This window comes from Schistocerca serialis, chromosome 11 (assembly GCF_023864345.2).
Source record: "Schistocerca serialis cubense isolate TAMUIC-IGC-003099 chromosome 11, iqSchSeri2.2, whole genome shotgun sequence".
NCBI lineage: Eukaryota > Metazoa > Arthropoda > Insecta > Orthoptera > Acrididae > Schistocerca > Schistocerca serialis.
Window position 1 is genome coordinate 67,052,910 of NC_064648.1, and position 19,204 is coordinate 67,072,113.

General features: G+C 46.1%; 1 protein-coding gene across 1 annotated transcript in view; it reads left to right on the plus strand.

The window, feature by feature from the left end:
• Positions 1-18,984, plus strand: part of LOC126426674 (phosphatidylinositol N-acetylglucosaminyltransferase subunit P) — a 39,302-nt gene extending 20,318 nt beyond the window's left edge. The window contains exons 3-4 of the mRNA XM_050088567.1: positions 6,992-7,214; positions 18,725-18,984. Coding sequence (XP_049944524.1) covers positions 6,992-7,214; positions 18,725-18,763 — 262 coding nt within the window. The 3' untranslated portion in view covers positions 18,764-18,984. The remainder of the gene's footprint in view (positions 1-6,991; positions 7,215-18,724) is intronic.
• Positions 18,985-19,204: the final 220 nt, after the last annotated feature.

The window sequence follows — 19,204 nt, forward strand, 5'->3', positions numbered from 1 at the left end:
GCATCGGGGGCGGTTACAAGGATAGGAGCCAGAGGGTAGGGAAGGTGGTTTGGGGATTTCATAGGGATGAACTAAGAGGTTACGAAGGTTAGGTGGACGGCGGAAAGACACTCTTGGCGGAGTGGGGAGGATTTCATGAAGGATGGATCTCATTTCAGGGCAGGATTTGAGGAAGTCGTATCCCTGCTGGAGAGCCACATTCAGAGTCTGGTCCAGTCCCGGAAAGTATCCTGTCACAAGTGGGGCACTTTTGTGGTTCTTCTGTGGGGGATTCTGGGTTTGAGGGGACGAGGAAGTGGCTCTGGTTATTTGCTTCTGTACCAGGTCGGGAGGGTAGTTGCGGGATGCGAAAGCTGTTTTCAGGTTGTTGGTGTAATGATTCAGGGATTCCGGACTGGAGCAGATTCGTTTGCCACGAAGACCTAGGCTGTAGGGAAGGGACCGTTTGATGTGGAATGGGTGGCAGCTGTCATAATGGAGGTACTGTTGCTTGTTGGTGGGTTTGATGTGGACGGACGTGTGAAGTTGGCCATTGGACAGGTGGAGGTCAACGTCAAGGAAAGTGGCATGGGATTTGGAGTAGGACCAGGTGAAACTGATGGAACCAAAGGAGTTGAGGTTGGAGAGGAAATTCTGGAGTTCTTCTTCACTGTGAGTCCAGATCATGAAGATGTCATCAATAAATCTGTACCAAACTTTGGGTTGGCAGACTTGGGTAACCAAGAAGGCTTCCTCTAAGCGACCCATGAATAGGTTGGCGTACGAGGGGGCCATCCTGGTGCCCATGGCTGTTCCCTTTAATTGTTGGTATGTCTGGCCCTCAAAAGTGAAGAAGTTGTGGGTCAGGATGAAGCTGGCTAAGATGATGAGGAAAGAGGTTTTAGGTAGGGTGGCAGGTGATCGGCGTGAAAGGAAATGCTCCATCGCAGCGAGGCCCTGGACGTGCGGAATATTTGTGTGTAAGGACGTGGCATCAATGGTTACAAGGATGGTTTCCGGGGGTAACAGGTTGGGTAAGGACTCCAGGCGTTCAAGGAAGTGGTTGGTGTCCTTGATGAAGGATGGGAGACTGCATGTAATGGGTTGAAGGTGTTGATCTATGTAGGCAGAGATACGTTCTGTGGGGGCTTGGTAACCAGCTACAATGGGGCGGCCGGGATGATTGGGTTTGTGGATTTTAGGAAGAAGGTAGAAGGTAGGGGTGTGGGGTGTCGGTGGGGTCAGGAGGTTGATGGAGTCAGGTGAAAGGTTTTGCAGGGGGCCTAAGGTTCTGAGGATTCCTTGAAGCTCCACCTGGACATCGGGAATGGGGTTACCTTGGCAAACTTTGTATGTCGTGTTGTCTGAAAGCTGACGCAGTCCCTCAGCCACATACTCCCGACGATCAAGTACCACGGTCGTGGAACCCTTGTCCGCCGGAAGAATGACGATGGATCGGTCAGCCTTCAGATCACGGATAGCCTGGGCTTCAGCAGTGGTGATGTTGGGTGTAGGATTAAGGTTTTTTAAGAAGGATTGAGATGCAAGGCTGGAAGTCAGAAATTCCTGGAAGGTTTGGAGAGGGTGATTTTGAGGAAGAGGAGGTGGGTCCCGCTGTGACGGAGGACGGAACTGTTCCAGGCAGGGTTCAATTTGGATGGTGTCTTGAGGAGTCTGATCATTAGGAGTAGGATTAGGATCATTTTTCTTCGTGGCAAAGTGATACTTCCAGCAGAGAGTACGAGTGTAGGACAGTAAATCTTTGACGAGGGCTGTTTGGTTGAATCTGGGAGTGGGGCTGAAGGTGAGGCCTTTGGATAGGACAGAGGTTTCGGATTGGGAGAGAGGTTTGGAGGAAAGGTTAACTACTGAATTAGGGTGTTGTGGTTCCAGATTGTGTTGATCGGAATTTTGAGGTTTTGGAGGGAGTGGAGCTGTAAGTGGGAGATTGAGTAGATGGGAGAGACTGGGTTTGTGTGCAATGAGAGGAGGTTGAGGTTTGCTGGAAAGGTTGTGAAGGGTGAGTGAGTTGCCTTTCCGGAGGTGGGAAACCAGGAGATTGGATAGTTTTTTGAGGTGGAGGGTGGCATGCTGTTCTAATTTACGGTTGGCCTGTAGGAGGATGCTCTGAACAGCCGGTGTGGATGTGGGAGAGGAAAGATTAAGGACTTTTATTAAGGATAGGAGTTGACGGGTGTGTTCATTTGCTGAGTTGATGTGTAGGTGAAGGATTAGGTGGGTGAGGGCAATGGATTGTTCAGTTTGGAACTGGTATAGGGACTGATGGAAAGAAGGGTTGCAGCCAGAGATGGGAACTTTGAGTGTGAGGCCTTTGGGGGTAATGCCAAATGTCAGACAAGCCTGAGAAAATAAAATATGCGAGCGTAATCTGGCTAGGGCGAAGGCATGTTTGCGGAGGGAATGTAAATAAAACTTAATGGGGTCATTGTGGGGGTGTTGTGAGGGTGACATGGTATTAGAAGGTGGAAAGTGTAACATGAGGTGAAATGAAAATGAAAATAAAAATATATGGGGAGAGATAAAGGTGAACCGGAAAGAAACTGGAGATCTGGAATGAGAAAAGGCGAAAAGGTGTTGGTTACAGCTGGGCTATGTTGGACTTGGGTTGGTAGATAACGATGTGCATAAAGGTTAGGTGGTTGTGTTGCCGCCAAAACACGTTAAAGGACGGAGAAATTCGGGAAAATTTCGAAAAAACTGCGTGTAGTATATTAAAAGGAGTGGTATTGTGGTGGCAGATTATGAAAAAGAGGCTAACAATTGTCTGGCGAAGAAATAATGGCGTTAAAACCTGTGGGAAGCGGCTAAAAATGAACAGTGATGTGGGAAAAATGGAAATGGAAATAAAGCGAAAGTTATTAGAACTGGCCGAAATGGTTGTTTAAAAGGTGAAAGGAGCTGTTTGTGAACTAGAAACGGTGGATATTATAGCGGCGGCAGTGCTGAAAGCGGCAAAAAAAATATTTTTTTGGTTATGGTTTGGAAGTGGGTTATGTATTATTGAGTATATATATAGGCGGGATAAAATAGTATAGCAGATTACGGTAAAAAGGAGAAGGTGAATACAAAGTGAAACTACTGGCAAAAACAGAAAGAGGAAAATAAGACGACAGAAAAGATTTCGAAATGCAACAGTGACAATAACAAACGTAATTGTTGGATTCAAATTAATGATATCAATATAATGGAAGGAAACATTCCACGTGGGAAAAATTATATATAAAAACAAAGATGAGGTGACTTACCGAACAAAAGCGCTGGCAGGTCGATAGACACACAAACAAACACACACACAAAATTCAAGCTTTCGCAACAAACTGTTGCCTCATCAGGAAAGAGGGAAGGAGAAGGGAACACGAAAGGAAGTGGGTTTTAAGGGAGAGGGTAAGGAGTCATTCCAATCCCGGGAGTGGAAAGACTTACCTTAGGGGGAAAAAAGGACAGGTATACACTCGCACACACGCACATATCCATCCACACATACAGACACAAGCAGACATATTTAAAGACAAGACATTGTAGCTGGTTACCAAGCCCCCACAGAACGTATCTCTGCCTACATAGATCAACACCTTCAACCCATTACATGCAGTCTCCCATCCTTCATCAAGGACACCAACCACTTCCTTGAACGCCTGGAATCCTTACCCAATCTGTTACCCCCGGAAACCATCCTTGTAACCATTGATGCCACGTCCTTATACACAAATATTCCGCACGTCCAGGGCCTCGCTGCGATGGAGCATTTCCTTTCAGGCCGATCACCTGCCACCCTACCTAAAACCTCTTTCCTCATCACCTTAGCCAGCTTCATCCTGACCCACAACTTCTTCACTTTTGAGGGCCAGACGTACCAACAATTAAAGGGAACAGCCATGGGCACCAGGATGGCCCCCTCGTACGCCAACCTATTCATGGGTCGCTTAGAGGAAGCCTTCTTGGTTACCCAAGTCTGCCAACCCAAAGTTTGGTACAGATTTATTGATGACATCTTCATGATCTGGACTCACAGTGAAGAAGAACTCCAGAATTTCCTCTCCAACCTCAACTCCTTTGGTTCCATCAGTTTCACCTGGTCCTACTCCAAATCCCATGCCACTTTCCTTGACGTTGACCTCCACCTGTCCAATGGCCAACTTCACACGTCCGTCCACATCAAACCCACCAACAAGCAACAGTACCTCCATTATGACAGCTGCCACCCATTCCACATCAAACGGTCCCTTCCCTACAGCCTAGGTCTTCGTGGCAAACGAATCTGCTCCAGTCCGGAATCCCTGAATCATTACACCAACAACCTGAAAACAGCTTTCGCATCCCGCAACTACCCTCCCGACCTGGTACAGAAGCAAATAACCAGAGCCACTTCCTCGTCCCCTCAAACCCAGAATCCCCCACAGAAGAACCACAAAAGTGCCCCACTTGTGACAGGATACTTTCCGGGACTGGACCAGACTCTGAATGTGGCTCTCCAGCAGGGATACGACTTCCTCAAATCCTGCCCTGAAATGAGATCCATCCTTCATGAAATCCTCCCCACTCCGCCAAGAGTGTCTTTCCGCCGTCCACCTAACCTTCGTAACCTCTTAGTTCATCCCTATGAAATCCCCAAACCACCTTCCCTACCCTCTGGCTCCTATCCTTGTAACCGCCCCCGATGCAAAACCTGTCCCATGCACCCTCCCACCACCACCTACTCCAGTCCTGTAACCCGGAAGGTGTACACGATCAGAGGCAGAGCCACGTGTGAAAGCACCCACGTGATTTACCAACTGACCTGCCTACACTGTGACGCATTCTATGTGGGAATGACCAGCAACAAACTGTCCATTCGCATGAATGGACACAGGCAGACAGTGTTTGTTGGTAATGAGGATCACCCTGTGGCTAAACGTGCCTTGGTGCACAGCCAGCACATCTTGGCACAGTGTTACACCGTCCGGGTTATCTGGATACTTCCCACCAACACCAACCTGTCAGAACTCCGGAGATGGGAACTTGCCCTTCAGTATATCCTCTCTTCTCGTCATCCGCCAGGCCTCAATCTCCGCTAATTTCAAGTTGCCGCCACTCATACCTCACCTGTCTTTCAACAACTTCTTTGCTTCTACACTTCTGCCTCGACTGACATCTCTGCCCAAACTCTTTGTCTTTAAATATGTCTGCTTGTGTCTGTATGTGTGGATGGATATGTGCGTGTGTGCGAGTGTATACCTGTCCTTTTTTCCCCCTAAGGTAAGTCTTTCCGCTCCCGGGATTGGAATGACTCCTTACCCTCTCCCTTAAAACCCACTTCCTTTCGTCTTCCCCTCTCCTTCCCTCTTTCCTGATGAGGCAACAGTTTGTTGCGAAAGCTTGAATTTTGTGTGTGTGTTTGTTTGTGTGTCTATCGACCTGCCAGCGCTTTTGTTCGGTAAGTCACCTCATCTTTGTTTTTATATATAATTTTTCCCACGTGGAATGTTTCCTTCCATTATATTGATATCATTTAGAGATAAACGCGTTTGAAAAATAAAATCTCGGAAACTAGAAATTCGAGGAAGTTTACAGTAATGTAAAATGCTTACCAATTAATCTGCGATTCCAGTACCGTATAGTAATCCTTCTTCCTCATAGGTTTCGTTTTGCGCTTGCAGCAGTGCTTTCTGAGCTTTCCAATCTTCCTTCGATTCCAATGAACTATGTCGATTCTGTTGGCTCACGTGCTGGTCATCCGTTTGTTCTGCATAATTGAAGCTTTGCATGCCTACTACAATTCCTGCCTTGTTTGTGACCGGCAGAAGGGATGAATTTCCTTCATTGAATAAGCCCACTGCTAAATACAGTGCCAATTCAATGACTTTTGTTCCGGAGTTCACGTGTTTATGAGCTAATCGCCAAATAGTGAAATTAAAACTTCCATTCACATTTTGTGCGTGGCCACTTAAACATCTCTCCAGTAACTCATCCCTTGATAATTCATCATATATTGGAAGAATTTCATTCTGTACGTCGGGGTGCAATGGAGTAGGGAGTGCTTCATGTTCCATTCCGAGGGCTGTTCGTTTCTGCAACTCGCACTAGTTGTCTTCTCCCTCAGGGAAATACTCGTGTCGAGGATTTTCAGCCGTGGAAATTGTACGATAGTATGTCGTCATAATTGCTTCTTTGACGTCTTGCACATTATCTAGGTGTCACGTACAGTACTCGCGTATTGTGTACGCCAGTTAGTTTCCCAGTAGAACCTGACCTCGAGAAGATTGTGCCTAGCCCTGCACGTGCAGCGTACTTTGAGTTTTACCCACGTCAGAGTCACACTAGCAGTTACAATTCGGCACATTTCAACAATGCCTTCGAATCGGTAGTCGGTAATAAGTGGTAAGCATTTTCACTAACGACTCTGTGAGTTAGCCTTTTCCACCGAGCTTTTTAGTTTTTCGAATGTTTCGGAGTCGAGCCCCCATTCTCCTGGAGTCGAGCCTGTACCTAATGTGCACTGGATTCTGTGCTCGTAAAATCTAAACGAACGCAAATTTCGCTTCGAAATTTTGACAGCGTATTCTTGGAGAGTTGAGCTAACAATTTGTGCAATAAAAAAAGTCAGTTTTTTTGGCCCTTCTAATGGGGTTTCCTCACTCGAAGGTGGTTTGATGGAACCCCTGCCAGGCACTTAATCGTCAATTGTAGAGTCACCGTGTAGATGTAAATGTGTTATATAATTCTGCACTAATCACTTTTTTGTCGGGTAGAACTTTATAATTTCACTCCTTACCAAAACAGCTTCGCATTTTCTAGTATTTAGTCCACTGTCGAAATGTGCCGAAGTGTAACTGCTAGTGTGATTCCGAAGTGGGTAAACCTCAAAGTCCGCTGCACGTGCCGGGCTAGGCAGAATTTTCTCGAGGTCAGGTTCTATCGGGAAATTAACTGGCGTACGCGAGTACCGCACGTGACACCTCTACGGTGTATTCGGGTCGAGTCGGGGTACCGTAATTTAGTGTCTGTGGCGCAGCTACCTGCCGCAGCGCTACTGGGCCGTCGCCCTGCCGGTGCACCTGTGCGTCGGGCTGGCGCTGTTCGCATTCTTCTTCTACCCCGGACTGGGTCTCGCGATGACGCCCGCCCTCTCCGACCCGCAGACCGTCGGGGACGGGCGAGGCCGCGGAACGCGCAACGCCGCGCCCGCGCCTGCGCCCGGTGCCGTACCCCCGGTGGGAGACCTACACGTCTCCGAGGTGAGTACTGCCGTAAATGAAATGTACTCATTTGACGAGTATGTAGTTTGTGACGGAGCGGGTCCGCAAGGAACGGGAGGACAGAGGAACTTCTCGGGAACGCTCGTCTGTCCTCCACTTCTGGTCAGTCCCGTTTCGTTTCCACGTCGGTCTCGTCCGTTTTCGACCGGTTACTCGTCGCCCTCTCCTGCCCCACTGTTCTTTGTCCAGTTGCAGTTCCTTTCATTTTTTATGTTCACACGTTCTCGTGCAGTTTCAGAAGATTCTCGAAATTTTGCCTTTTAGTTCTTTGTGTGCACTGATCCGTGTCCCTGACCGGTAAGGTTATTTTGTTTGGCCACACCCTCGGAACTTGCGACCAAAGTTTAATGTTCAATTTATTGTCTTCTGTGAACTGTTGTTGTAATTTGTATATAGCTTATTAATTAATGTTTCGCAAATTTTGTATTAGTTAAATAATCTTACATCACATTTACACTAAAATAATTCCTCTTCTTATATTCCTAAATCTAACATTTCCGTCTCTGGAAGCGGAGTTACTGAGAGGGTAATCCCAAAAGTAAAGTCTCCTATTTTTTTTATAAGTACGTAGACCTGTTTCCTTCTACAATGGCTTACATCAGTTTACAGCTTGAACATTTAGCTATTTTTCGACATAAGCATCATTTCTGTCGATGCGTTTTTGTAGACGCTGTGGCAGTTTTTGTCTGCCCGTGTGATACTAGCTCGCCACCGTGCTGTTCGGAAAGTTATGAACTGGCACGATTGTTGCTTGGTCTCAGGTGTAAAGTGGTATGCCCAGGTTTTGTCACCCGTGACAACGGAGTCCAGAAAGTTGTCCTGTTCAGCTGCAAGGCGGTGAAGAAATGTGCGGGAACCATCAACTCGTTACTGCATGTTGTAATGTAATCAACCATCGGAGATAAAATTTATCTTGTGCAAAAAGTACAATGCCCACAGTAAAGAGTTAAGGTAATTTCATTATGTTGCCAGAAAATGTTTAATTTATTTAATTGTGAATACTTTCTTTTATGATAAATAATGGACTTGTTTTATATATATATATATATATATATATATATATATATATATAAGTTTATTAACGTCAGTAGACCAAAGAAGCTAGAATGCAGGAATGTCTGCAACTTCCGGGCACATGTTGGGTTGCCCGCCACTACTTTGTCAGTATTAGAGGGAAACGGATTTGCTTATGTGACAAGAGCAGTATAATGGATTTAGATTACCAATGTTCATAGTGAAAATGGTGTAATTCCTAACAAAAAGTATGAATAAATATAATTTTTATCTGAAAGTATTTCAGATGTGGTGCTGTTTATTTCAAACAAGAAGAAAACCCAGGTCATGCTTGTTGGAATGATTATTTTGCAGACAAAACTAAGAGAACCCCCTAGAAAAACGGGATCTGCAGTGTGTAATCTTTCAGCACCTACTAAAAAAATTGTGCTGGAACTGGTTGTATTATTCTCATTCAAAAACACGTGAGGAGAGTGTGGTCCTACCACAACATACCATGTAAGATTCCACAAACAATTTTTCAGTTATCTAAGAAAGGAGAAGGATAACAACCAGTACAATGTGGTCCTCAGTCAGCATGTGTGGCATCCATCTTGTTCACACTTTCCGGTAGTTCAATTGTTTTGTTTCTGTTAAAATTCTGTGAGTGGTGCTTCGGGAAACCTCAGGAACCGACATGCAGAGATCATCCACGGTGATCCGCTGATCTTTACGCGTGCTTTGCTCAACCTTCAACACTGTCTCCTCAGAAATTGACGGTCTCTCGCTCATTAGTTCGTCGCGAATTTCGGCCTTACCAGCTGCAAACTCTCTACACCATTTACGAACATTTTTGACATCCGCACACAACTCCCATACACTTCCATCAATTGGCGATGGATTTCAATTGGCGCAGTGCTCTTTGCGTTCAAAAACCGAATAACTGCGCGCAATTCACACTTGGCGGTAACATCTGACGGGAGCTCCATTCTCGACGGCTGCCGAGCCGAGACTGAGCACCTCAGCGTGGCGTGCGCATGTTTACACACAGCGCATGAAGCACTCTTCATAACAGGGTGACCAACTGCCGCACAAGCAGAGTTCTGTACTTATAAAAAAATAGAAGACCTTACTTTTGGAATTACCCTCGTATGTAGATTCACTAGTTTAAATTCCTTTATTCAAGCAAATTCCACTGCACCACTTATTTATATCTGTCCCTGACGATGGCTTAACAGCCACAAACTGGTTTGTGAAATAAATAATAAATACTGTAGAATATTACACCAGTGTTTTGTGTGTTTTCATTCACAATGTATAAAATTTTATACCACGAACCAATGGAAAAGTCAATAAATGCACTTCGGTGATCACTTTGTTGTCTGCTGTCTGTCCGTCTGACTGTTAAAAGCCCTTTTTTCAGGAGAAGGTAGACATATCAAGCTGAAATTTGTGTCGTACTGAGGTCTGTGGTCCTTCAGCAGTGTAAAATGTCGAAGTTTCTAAGTCTGTGCTGTTAAAAGATATGGCTGTATCTGTCACACATTTTGATACTCGTGAACCCTCTCGTCAGAACTTACAGAATACTTCCTGTGGGTGTAGAATTATAAAGCGAGATTTCGAACTACAATTAGAGGGAAAAAAATCCAAAAATTATTGATTTCCAGCTATCTCACACAATATTTTATGATTTTTTACCTTACTGTCCGTCCATCTGACAACACGCACTTTTCTCAGGACTGGATAGACATATCAACTTGAAATGTATGTGACATACTAAGGCCTATGGCCCCCTGGTGGTGTAAAAAGTTAAGATTCTAAGTTATCAAACAGTGGAAAATCCAGGTGGAATGTAACAATATGGGAGAAAGAAAGTTGCTACTCACCATATAGTGGAGCTGCCGAGTCACAATAAAAAGTGTAGTTTCAGCTCTCTGAGACTGCAGACGTGTGTGCAAGTTGCGCGTGCGTGTGTGCGTGCGTGTGTCTGCTGCTGACAAAGGCCTTAATAGCCGAAAGCTATGATTGTGTCAATCTTTTTATTGTGCCTATCGCGACTCAGCATCTTCGCCATATGGTGAGTAGCAACTTTCCTTCTCCCGTATTGTAAGGTTCTAAGTTAGTGCTATCAAAAGATCGAATCGTTTGTGTCACATATTTCGATGCTCAAACCCTACACGGTTTTGCAGTAAAAGTAAAGGGGAAAAACCAGGAAATTATTAATTTGTATTTATGGCACATTGTCGTCTGTTGTGCAACTTAAAGCTTAAAATCAAAACATTCTCAAAAGCTTCAGAATTCCCAGCATCGATATCTGGCCAGTACCGATGTCGATAATGGGCAGAAATCGTCAAAGTTCTCGATTCCTGGGACGGGTGAACTGTCTGTATGTACAAACAAGTTTGTACGCAATCCTCAGAGCTCGAGTCCTGCTCCCACCAGCTTTTTTTATATTATTCAACTCAATTTGGTATTTCCTAAGTAGTCGTTTTATCTACCCTATAATCTTCCGCAGTCTCCTGTAAGACCACATGAAAAGCTTTTATTATCTTCTACTCTGATCAGACAAATGTCCACCTTTCCCTTCCGTACACGGCTGCACTCCAGACAAAAGCCTTCAGTAAAAGCCTTCCTAATACTCAAACTTATTAATACAAACTGTAAATTTATTATTTTCAGGGACGCTTTCTGTGCTATTGCCCTTCTGCATTTTATACCTTCTGTGCTTCAGTCCTTCAGATATTTCGCTGGCCGAGTAGCAACCAGTGTTGCCCCCGTGTCCCGTACGGCGAGGTTGAGAAGATCTGTGGGGCCGTGTGACCTCCCACATTCGCTACACCTTCTGCTTTGACTCTCGAGAAGCCTATTTCCTCAGTCGACACTTTTACACAAACGGATATTGCTAGCGTCGGCACTAGAACCTGTGTTTGAAACTGCAGTTGTCAAGCTGCAGTTGTTTCAGAGCCCACAGCCGCCGTCCGGAGAACATCAGAGAAAGCTACAGTTGCCACGACTGCAGTGCTCCCGGTACCTCAAATGACAGAGCCCGATAAGAAGCCCGGCACTGCGTGTGTCTCTGCTGCGGATCTCGTAGAAAGTACTCCCAGATCGAAAAAGCAAATGGGAAGCTTCCACTGCAGGCAAAAACGGGCAGTAGACTGTCAGACCGTTTCGGTGTCACTCGACGTGACGATTCTAGTGCTTCTCCTCCGGAGCTGACGGATTGCGAAGTCTGCCCGGGGCGACCGTCTCACCCCGACTCTGTACTTCGACCTGTTGCGGGCTCCCCAGCCCGGTGGAAAGACGGGTTGAAAGTGCAAACCCTGTGGTAAATGGCTCTCGTACTAAAGTGGAGCATAAACTGGTTCAGAGCTCGTGTGAAGGAACTGAAACCCCTGGCACTCGGACATTCCCAGTGCTCGTGTTTACTGGAGACCCCTGTGCTACCGGGCTATAACCTCCACCGAATGGACGACCTGACTCGGCCGAGAACTGAGGGAGGGGTTGCTGTGTTTGTCAATAACACACACCACTCCTCGGCTGCTGACCTACAAGCAATAGCCAGTGGGTCACTATTTGCTCCCTATATTTACCTACACAGGAGTGATAGACTTCGAGGCTCTCACACCTCTTATCGCACAACTGCCCCCCCCCCCCCCCCCCCCCCCAACCACCCTCCGTTACTGTGTGATTTCGGTGCCCGTAACGTATTACGAGGCTCAAACTATATTTGCCCCGGGGATCGGAGAACCTCGTGATGTTTCGTGAGCTGTGCATCCTTGACACAGGCGGTCCCACTCGTTCCTCTTCCGGAACCGGGTCATCCTCGGCTGTCGACCTAACTTTCTGCTCTCCGGCCTCGAAGACGGTAAAAAACGACTGGTGCCCTTCATTCCGGTGACCACTTCCCCACTGCAGATCCACCTACCGGACAGAGAATTGCTCAAACAGAGGCCACCGAAATGTGCGGTCTGCAGGGCTAACTGGACACCGTTCAGCCAGCTGGCAGTGTCCGAACACCCCGACAGTGTCCGGCAACGGGTGGACCGCATCGGGTGTGTGATCTGTCACCCCGCCGACTTGCCCGTCCCGACGTCTTTTGGCCTTCGCAGGTGACCTGTACCTCGACAGACTGACGAGTGCCGTTCGACAATCTGGGACGGGCGCACGATGCTTCGACAGTTTAAATGCTGCCCGACAGCAGGCGATCTCCCAGTTTTTCGAGCTGCGAGAGCTGAAGCGAAGCTCGGTGCGTAACTGACCGGAGTAGGTAAAGGTTGTGGAACTCGTTCCTGTACCCGTCAACTTTTCTGCTTGTTCTACAAAAGTATGAGAAGCCATCTAGAGGATCTCTGCTAAATGCAGTTGTTTACCGTTAGCAGTGGTGCTGCAGTAGGGGTGTCTCTGGAGGCATCACACAGATGATCACAGAGCATTTTGCAGTGACTACTGGCAAGGCTAGCCAGGATCCGGCATTTGACCACTATCCTGTGTCTGCAGAGAGGGGCAAGTTGACTCCAGATTCCACAATTCTGAATCTTACAACTCTCCTTTCTCTACGTGGCAGTTGGAATCGGCACTGTCTAAGAATCGTCATTCTGCACCCGGTCACAACCGCATGCTTAAACATTCACTAGCAGCATCCGAGGAAATCCTCCTCTGATGTTTTAATATGATGTGGCAGACGACCCATTTTCTGAACTTGTTGAGAGAGGCAATATTGTTACCTCGCCTTAAACCGGGAAAGAACTGCATATATTTCAGTAATTACGAGAGTGTCACATTAACGAACTGTGTAGGAAAGACCCCAGAACAAATGGTTAACCGTCACCTGCTCTGGTTGTTAGAGACCGGGTAACTCCTTAGCCACTCTCTGTGTGGATCGTGGAGGTTTCGGTCCACTTTCGATGACCTGACCTGCTAGACGCGGCCATTCAGCAGACTTTCGTATGTAAACATCATTGTCTCAATTACAGTTAAGAGACAAAAATGCTGGTACACCTGCACAGTATCGTGTAGGGCCCCTGCGAGAACGCAGAAGCGCCACAGCGTGATGCGGCATGGACCCGACTGGTGTCTGAAGTAGTGCTGGAGGGAATTAACACCGTGAATCCTGCAGAGTTGTCCGTAAATCCGTAAGAGTATGAGGAGTGGAGATTTCTTCCGAACAGCACGTTGCGAGGCATCCCAAATACTTTCAATAATGTTCATGTCTGGGGAGTTTGTAGGCTAGCGGAAGTGTTTAAACTCAGAAGAGTGTTCCCGGAGCCACTCTGTCGCAGTTCTGGACGTGTGGGGTGTCACATTGTCCTGTCGGAATTGCCCACGTCCGTCAGAATGCACAGTGGACGCGAATGGATGCAGACGATCGGACAGGATGCTTACGTGCGTGACATATGTCAGTGTTGTATCTAGACATGTGAGGGGGTCCCACATCACGCAAACTGCACACGCCCCGCACCATTACAGAGCCTCCACCAGCTAGAACAGTCACCTGCTGACACGCAGGGTCCACGGATTCGTGAGATTGTTTCCATACCCGTACACATCCATCTGCTCGATACACTTCGAAACGAGACTCGTCCACGCAGGCAGCACGTTTCCAGTCATCGACAGTCCCACGTCTATGTTGACGGGCGCAGGCGAGGTGTAAAGCTTTGTCGTGCAGTTACCGAGAGGACACGAGTGGGCCTGTGGCTCCGAAAGCCCATATCCGTCACGTTCATCTAGTGGTTCGCACGCTGACACTTCTCGATGGCCCAGCATTGACTTCTGCAGCAGTTTGTGGAAGGGTTGCACTTCTGTCACATTGAACAAGTCTCTTCAGGTGTTGATGGTCCCATTCTTGAAGGATCTTTTTCCGGCCGCAGCAGTGTCGGAGATTTGACGTTTTACCCGGGTGCCTGATATTCACAGTATTCACAGTACGGAATTTTTAAATGGGCTCCACAAATATGTAACTGTCTTCACGATCAGGCCTAAACAGGGGGACTCCGTCGGTTCTTCCGTCATTTCTCCAGATCGTGTCCTCGAAATTCGGTCACCTCCGGAGTTTACTGTATTTGATACCGAACTATCTGCTTTCTGGAGGGTGCTGGAGCAGACGAGATGGGCTGTGACTGCTAAATTTGTCACCTCTTTCGACTCTGATTGCCCTTCTGTAGTGGTTAATAAAAAAGAAAAGGTTGAAAATGTGGGAAGAAATCGTGAATAAAAGGGGGTTTTTAAAATCGTTAATGACCGTGAAAAAGGGAAAGAATGAAATGCAAGTCGGACTTTGTATTACAGAAAAGTTATCGGACTTCGTGATTCGGAAAAGCTATTGTTGGGGTGGTCCTTGTGGCGTTTCTGAGCAAACATCAAACCTCAAACCAATTTCCACTACAAAAATTATTTGAAAGAGAACAGAGAATAACAAAATGTGATTAGCAGGGGAAAATGGCATAGATAAGAGTTCATTCTTTACCGTGTTAACATGTCTTCTCTTGTGCGGTGTCCAGGTCTTGTTCTCCAAAAATTTCCTGTTTCATTTCTGCGTGAAAAGTCGTAGCTGCTCCGAAATTTTGCAATCATCCAGGAATCACTAATTTATACAAATCAAAACCATCTTGGTATTGAAAGCAATTTATTTTACGTTGCTACTTCATCCTCCGAATTTCATACCAACTTCCACAATACGTCTGCACATCAATGAGTTTTTTCGTCTTAATCTGACCACGACTAGCTAATAAGTAAGTTAAGCTTCTGCTCTCAAAGACAAAAAGCAGGTAGAAAAACAGAAAAAGTTACAAGTTTAGTACCTTCATTTTCATATATATTTTCCCTGCCGTCGAGCGCTCGTACAGCTGCGATGGTATAATTTATATCTGAGGGAACGAGTGTAGCGTGGCGAAATTCAAAGTCCCACTACACTTCAGTCTCTGCAATTCTTGTGTCCAACTGATAAAATAATCCGTAATATCCAATACTCCCTCCTCTGGCTACAACATTGGGGAAGGAGGTGTACTTCTGCTGGATGCCGGGACGCACGGGTATTACGCCAGGACACTCGGGTATTGCGGGGAACGAAAGGGCAGACGATACAGCCAAGGAGGCGTGTCGCAATCCTCAGTTACTTCGGTGTGCCGTCACCACGCACGCTCTCGCCTCACTGTCGAGGTACAGTGCCGTGCGTTGACGGGAAGGGGAGTGGCCGGAACTTACTGACGACGAGCCCCGTCTAGTAAAGCGTACGACGCAGCAGCGGCGTAGCTCCTTCCAGCCACGTGGGCGGGATGTAGCTCTCCGTACTCATCTTGGTGTAGGCCACAGGTCTGTGATGCACGGCTCGTCGCACCGGCGGCTAGAGGACCCTCAGGGTGTGGTGCTTGTGGCATACAGATCACAGTGCACCACATTTTATTACATTGTGTTTTATTTTCCGATAAGAGGGCGGTCAGATTGCTGCCAGATCTGCCCTCTATTTTATGTAACGTTTACACAAATGTGGTGTGAGGTTTAAGATTTCATGATATGTCCAACTTGTTTCCTAAAAATTTTAGGGAGATGTTCCCAATGTGTTAACAGGGTAAATGGCTCACTCACGTATTTCACAAGTGGTCAGTCAGTCACATTTCCCTTTCCATTTGTTTCAGCTCTTCTATGATTTCACATCTGTTTCAATCCCAGGTATAGTACCTATTACCTTTCCTCAGTTGTTTTCAGGCATGTGAGATAGTGTGACTGTGTGGCTCAATGCAAATGTGATCCCTCATTTTGTCCAACTGCTCTATTGTCTTCCTTTCAAACTGTCTCTTCTTCACTCTGCATAATTTATCTGCTCTTTCCCTCCTCTCTCTCCCTCTAATCTTCTGCAGCTAGTCTCATTTTCCTTTGTAGTATTCTCTGTCTTGCCTCATTTCTTTCTCAGATTACCAGTGTGCATCTAACCATTTCACCATACTTTAGTATTCTGCCCTCACTGATACTCCTCCCGCGGTTACAGTGACGGCATGTTTCCAGTATCCCCCATTTAGTTTCCAAATTCCCTTCCTTTTGTGTGCCATTTCTTGCCTCGATAATGACTTCTAATTTCTTCTTCTATTCTTCTGGTTGTTCTTTGATTTGGAGACTTTCTCTGTTTGTTTCACTTTTCCCCTACTATTTTTGTTTCTTGTCCTATCTATCTTCTGTCTATATTTGAGCCACATCAAGGACTGATTTCTCTCCATCTGCCCTTCTACAACTACAGACTTTCATAATGTCTGATGTTTGCATTTATGTACAGAATCTCTAGAAATTCCCATTACAGACTTCTACGACTTGCAGAGGGGAACGGCTACATAATATTTTGAATAGGGACTCATGTCCGGATACATACTGTTTCCATTTTAAGACAGTTTCAGTTCAAATGTGTATTGTGTACCCATCTGCCGAGGGGAAAGAGTAAAGTCCCGGAGTTGCTCGTCCCGGTATGCAGTACGGTGGACAGTACGACACGTACTACGTAAGACGGTCACCCGACGGTACTCGACATCTGCCTCGCTGCGAGACCTGTTCGATGCCAGTGCGTCTCAGACACAGATCTGCTGGCACGAGATCTGGCTGCTACACTAGAAATTGAAGAGACACCAGGTGGGATGGAGAGAGTGTACCAGTACACGCTTCGTAGGTACAAAGTCTTTAACAATGTCGGTGGTTGCTGCAATTAGCCGCTGTCGTAATGCGTCAGTGCCGTTCTGGACGTACAGTATGCTGGGTTCTTTTTTAATTTGGAATAATGTAAACACACAATGTTGTGTTAATACAAACAAATATGTGTATTTGTTACATGGATGTTTCGTTATGTTTCCTTTTGAATTTTTACCTAGCATTTGTTCCGTGTCAGACATAATTCAGTTCCTCAAGTGGAAGTGAATGAGTTAAACATATGAACTGAAACTGTGGAACAGAAATGGTATGTTTCTGGACAAGGTTACCTATTGGTACCTATTCAAAATATTATGTACTAATTCCCCTCTACAAGTCCTAGAATTTGTAATGAGGAATTCCAAACATCATCTATAATCACGCGGTCTATCTGTTCTTTTGTAACGCTGTCTGGTGAAGCCTGTTCTTCATAATACCTTTCATCGAATGCTGTGTGCTTTTTATCATCGTCTCCTTACCGTTGACGAAGCGTATTGTGCTGCATTAGAAGGAGCTGTGTGGAAGTTAGGACCAGAAGTAAACACGTGTAAAACAAAGTGCATAATGATGGGAGATCTTGGTGGGGATAGAGGAGACACTTCAATTAAAAAGAAAAAAAAGAGGTAAGAGTACCAAAGAGTGAAAAAGTTAAAATGTGTAGGCCTGATAACAGAAAATAATAGTTCAGCACCAGAAATTCAAGAAAGGATAGCAAGTTCAAAATGGTTCAAATGGCTGTGAGCACTAGGATAGCAAGTGAAAACTGATGTTACTATGAAATAGCAGTGCCCGCGTTATTGAGAAGTACAATGCAGTGTTCCTTTGCACGGCTGAAGGAATATCACATAGCACTTCTCGATAACAGGGGCACTGCTATTTCGTATTTATTCTCAGATATCGTACCCTCGGTTCTCACTAACGCACGAGTGTAGGTCGTGACACGCGGAAGTTTGTGTCCGGTCGTGATTCGTACACAGGTAGCCGAAGCGGTTAAGCGACTGCTCGCATAGAGAGGGAAATCCACGTTCGAATCCTGGTGCGGCATAAATTTTCATTGCTGTCATTCCAATATACAGCTGATGGTGGTTCATATTTGCAGCTGCAAATACATTCCCTGATGTAGTTATTCCTTTCAGATTACATCGAAGCCCAAAAATGTTAGTAGGAATCCAAAAATCAAAATATATTTTACTGTATTATGACTTATAGTAATGTACGGATCAGAAGGTCAGGTGACGACTGCAAAGGAGGAAGGCAGGTTATTGAGACGGGAAAAGGAAGTTTGTGAGAAAGATATCTGGGACAGTGTGTGAGGGAGGAGGCCGGAGAACGAGAACAAAGGCAGAATTACAGACACTTTTCGGACACACGGCTACTGTAGTGAAATTACCGAGGAAGAATAAGGTGGGCCGGACGTGTACAGAGAATACCGGAAACTCGAGGTGTTAAGGAAGAGCTTATACAGAGGAGGAGAAGAGAAAGACCCGGGAAAGGTGGCTCAAAAATGAGGAGCAGGTTTTCAAAGGAATTGAGGAAGGAAGGCAGTGGACAGAGAAGAACGGGGGTGGGTGACAGAGGAGGCCAAGGTCGTACAAGGCCCGTAGGGCCGAGCGGTAAGTGAGACGCAGATCTGCCGCAGCGTTGACCGATGCTGAAGGGAAACGAGAAAAACTGAATAAAAAGTAGATTGCTCTGCCTGCAAATTTTTTCTTCATATTTGGCGTGGACTTAGGTGTGATAAATGTGCTTTCCTAGAGCGGAGGAATCGTCACAGAACTGGAGCGTGCAGAGTGGGGCAGGGTTCGGCTGTCACGTGTGGTCTGTTACAGGTGTGCCGCCACCTGTACCTCGGGGGGCAGAGCGGCTGACAGCCGGGGCGTGGAGCTGGGCCGGAGGTGCCTCGCCGAGTCGCATCCTGCGTCCTGAAGTTTGCCAGGCAAGAGGAGCTTCAACCGCTGGTGTTGTGTGGTGGACTCTTGTGGAGCATGTGTTTATGTTCAGGAAAAAGTGTAAAATTGTTCTAAAGGCTATTGATAAAGGTTGTCCTGTGTGATAAATGAATAAACTATATTACATTTTTTCCTCAAAACCACATTATTTCTGATGGTACTGCTTTTGACCTCCGTATAGACTTGTGGTGGGTACATTTCTCCCTTTCAGTGACACATTTCAAGTTACGATATCATCTCACTTGGTCCAAGCAGAAATCCCATGTTTCATTAATCCTTTAACATAAAACCCTGAGTTATCTCATTTTTATTATTTTGACAGAAACTTAAAATCCCGAGTATAAGCGGGCAACTTAAGAA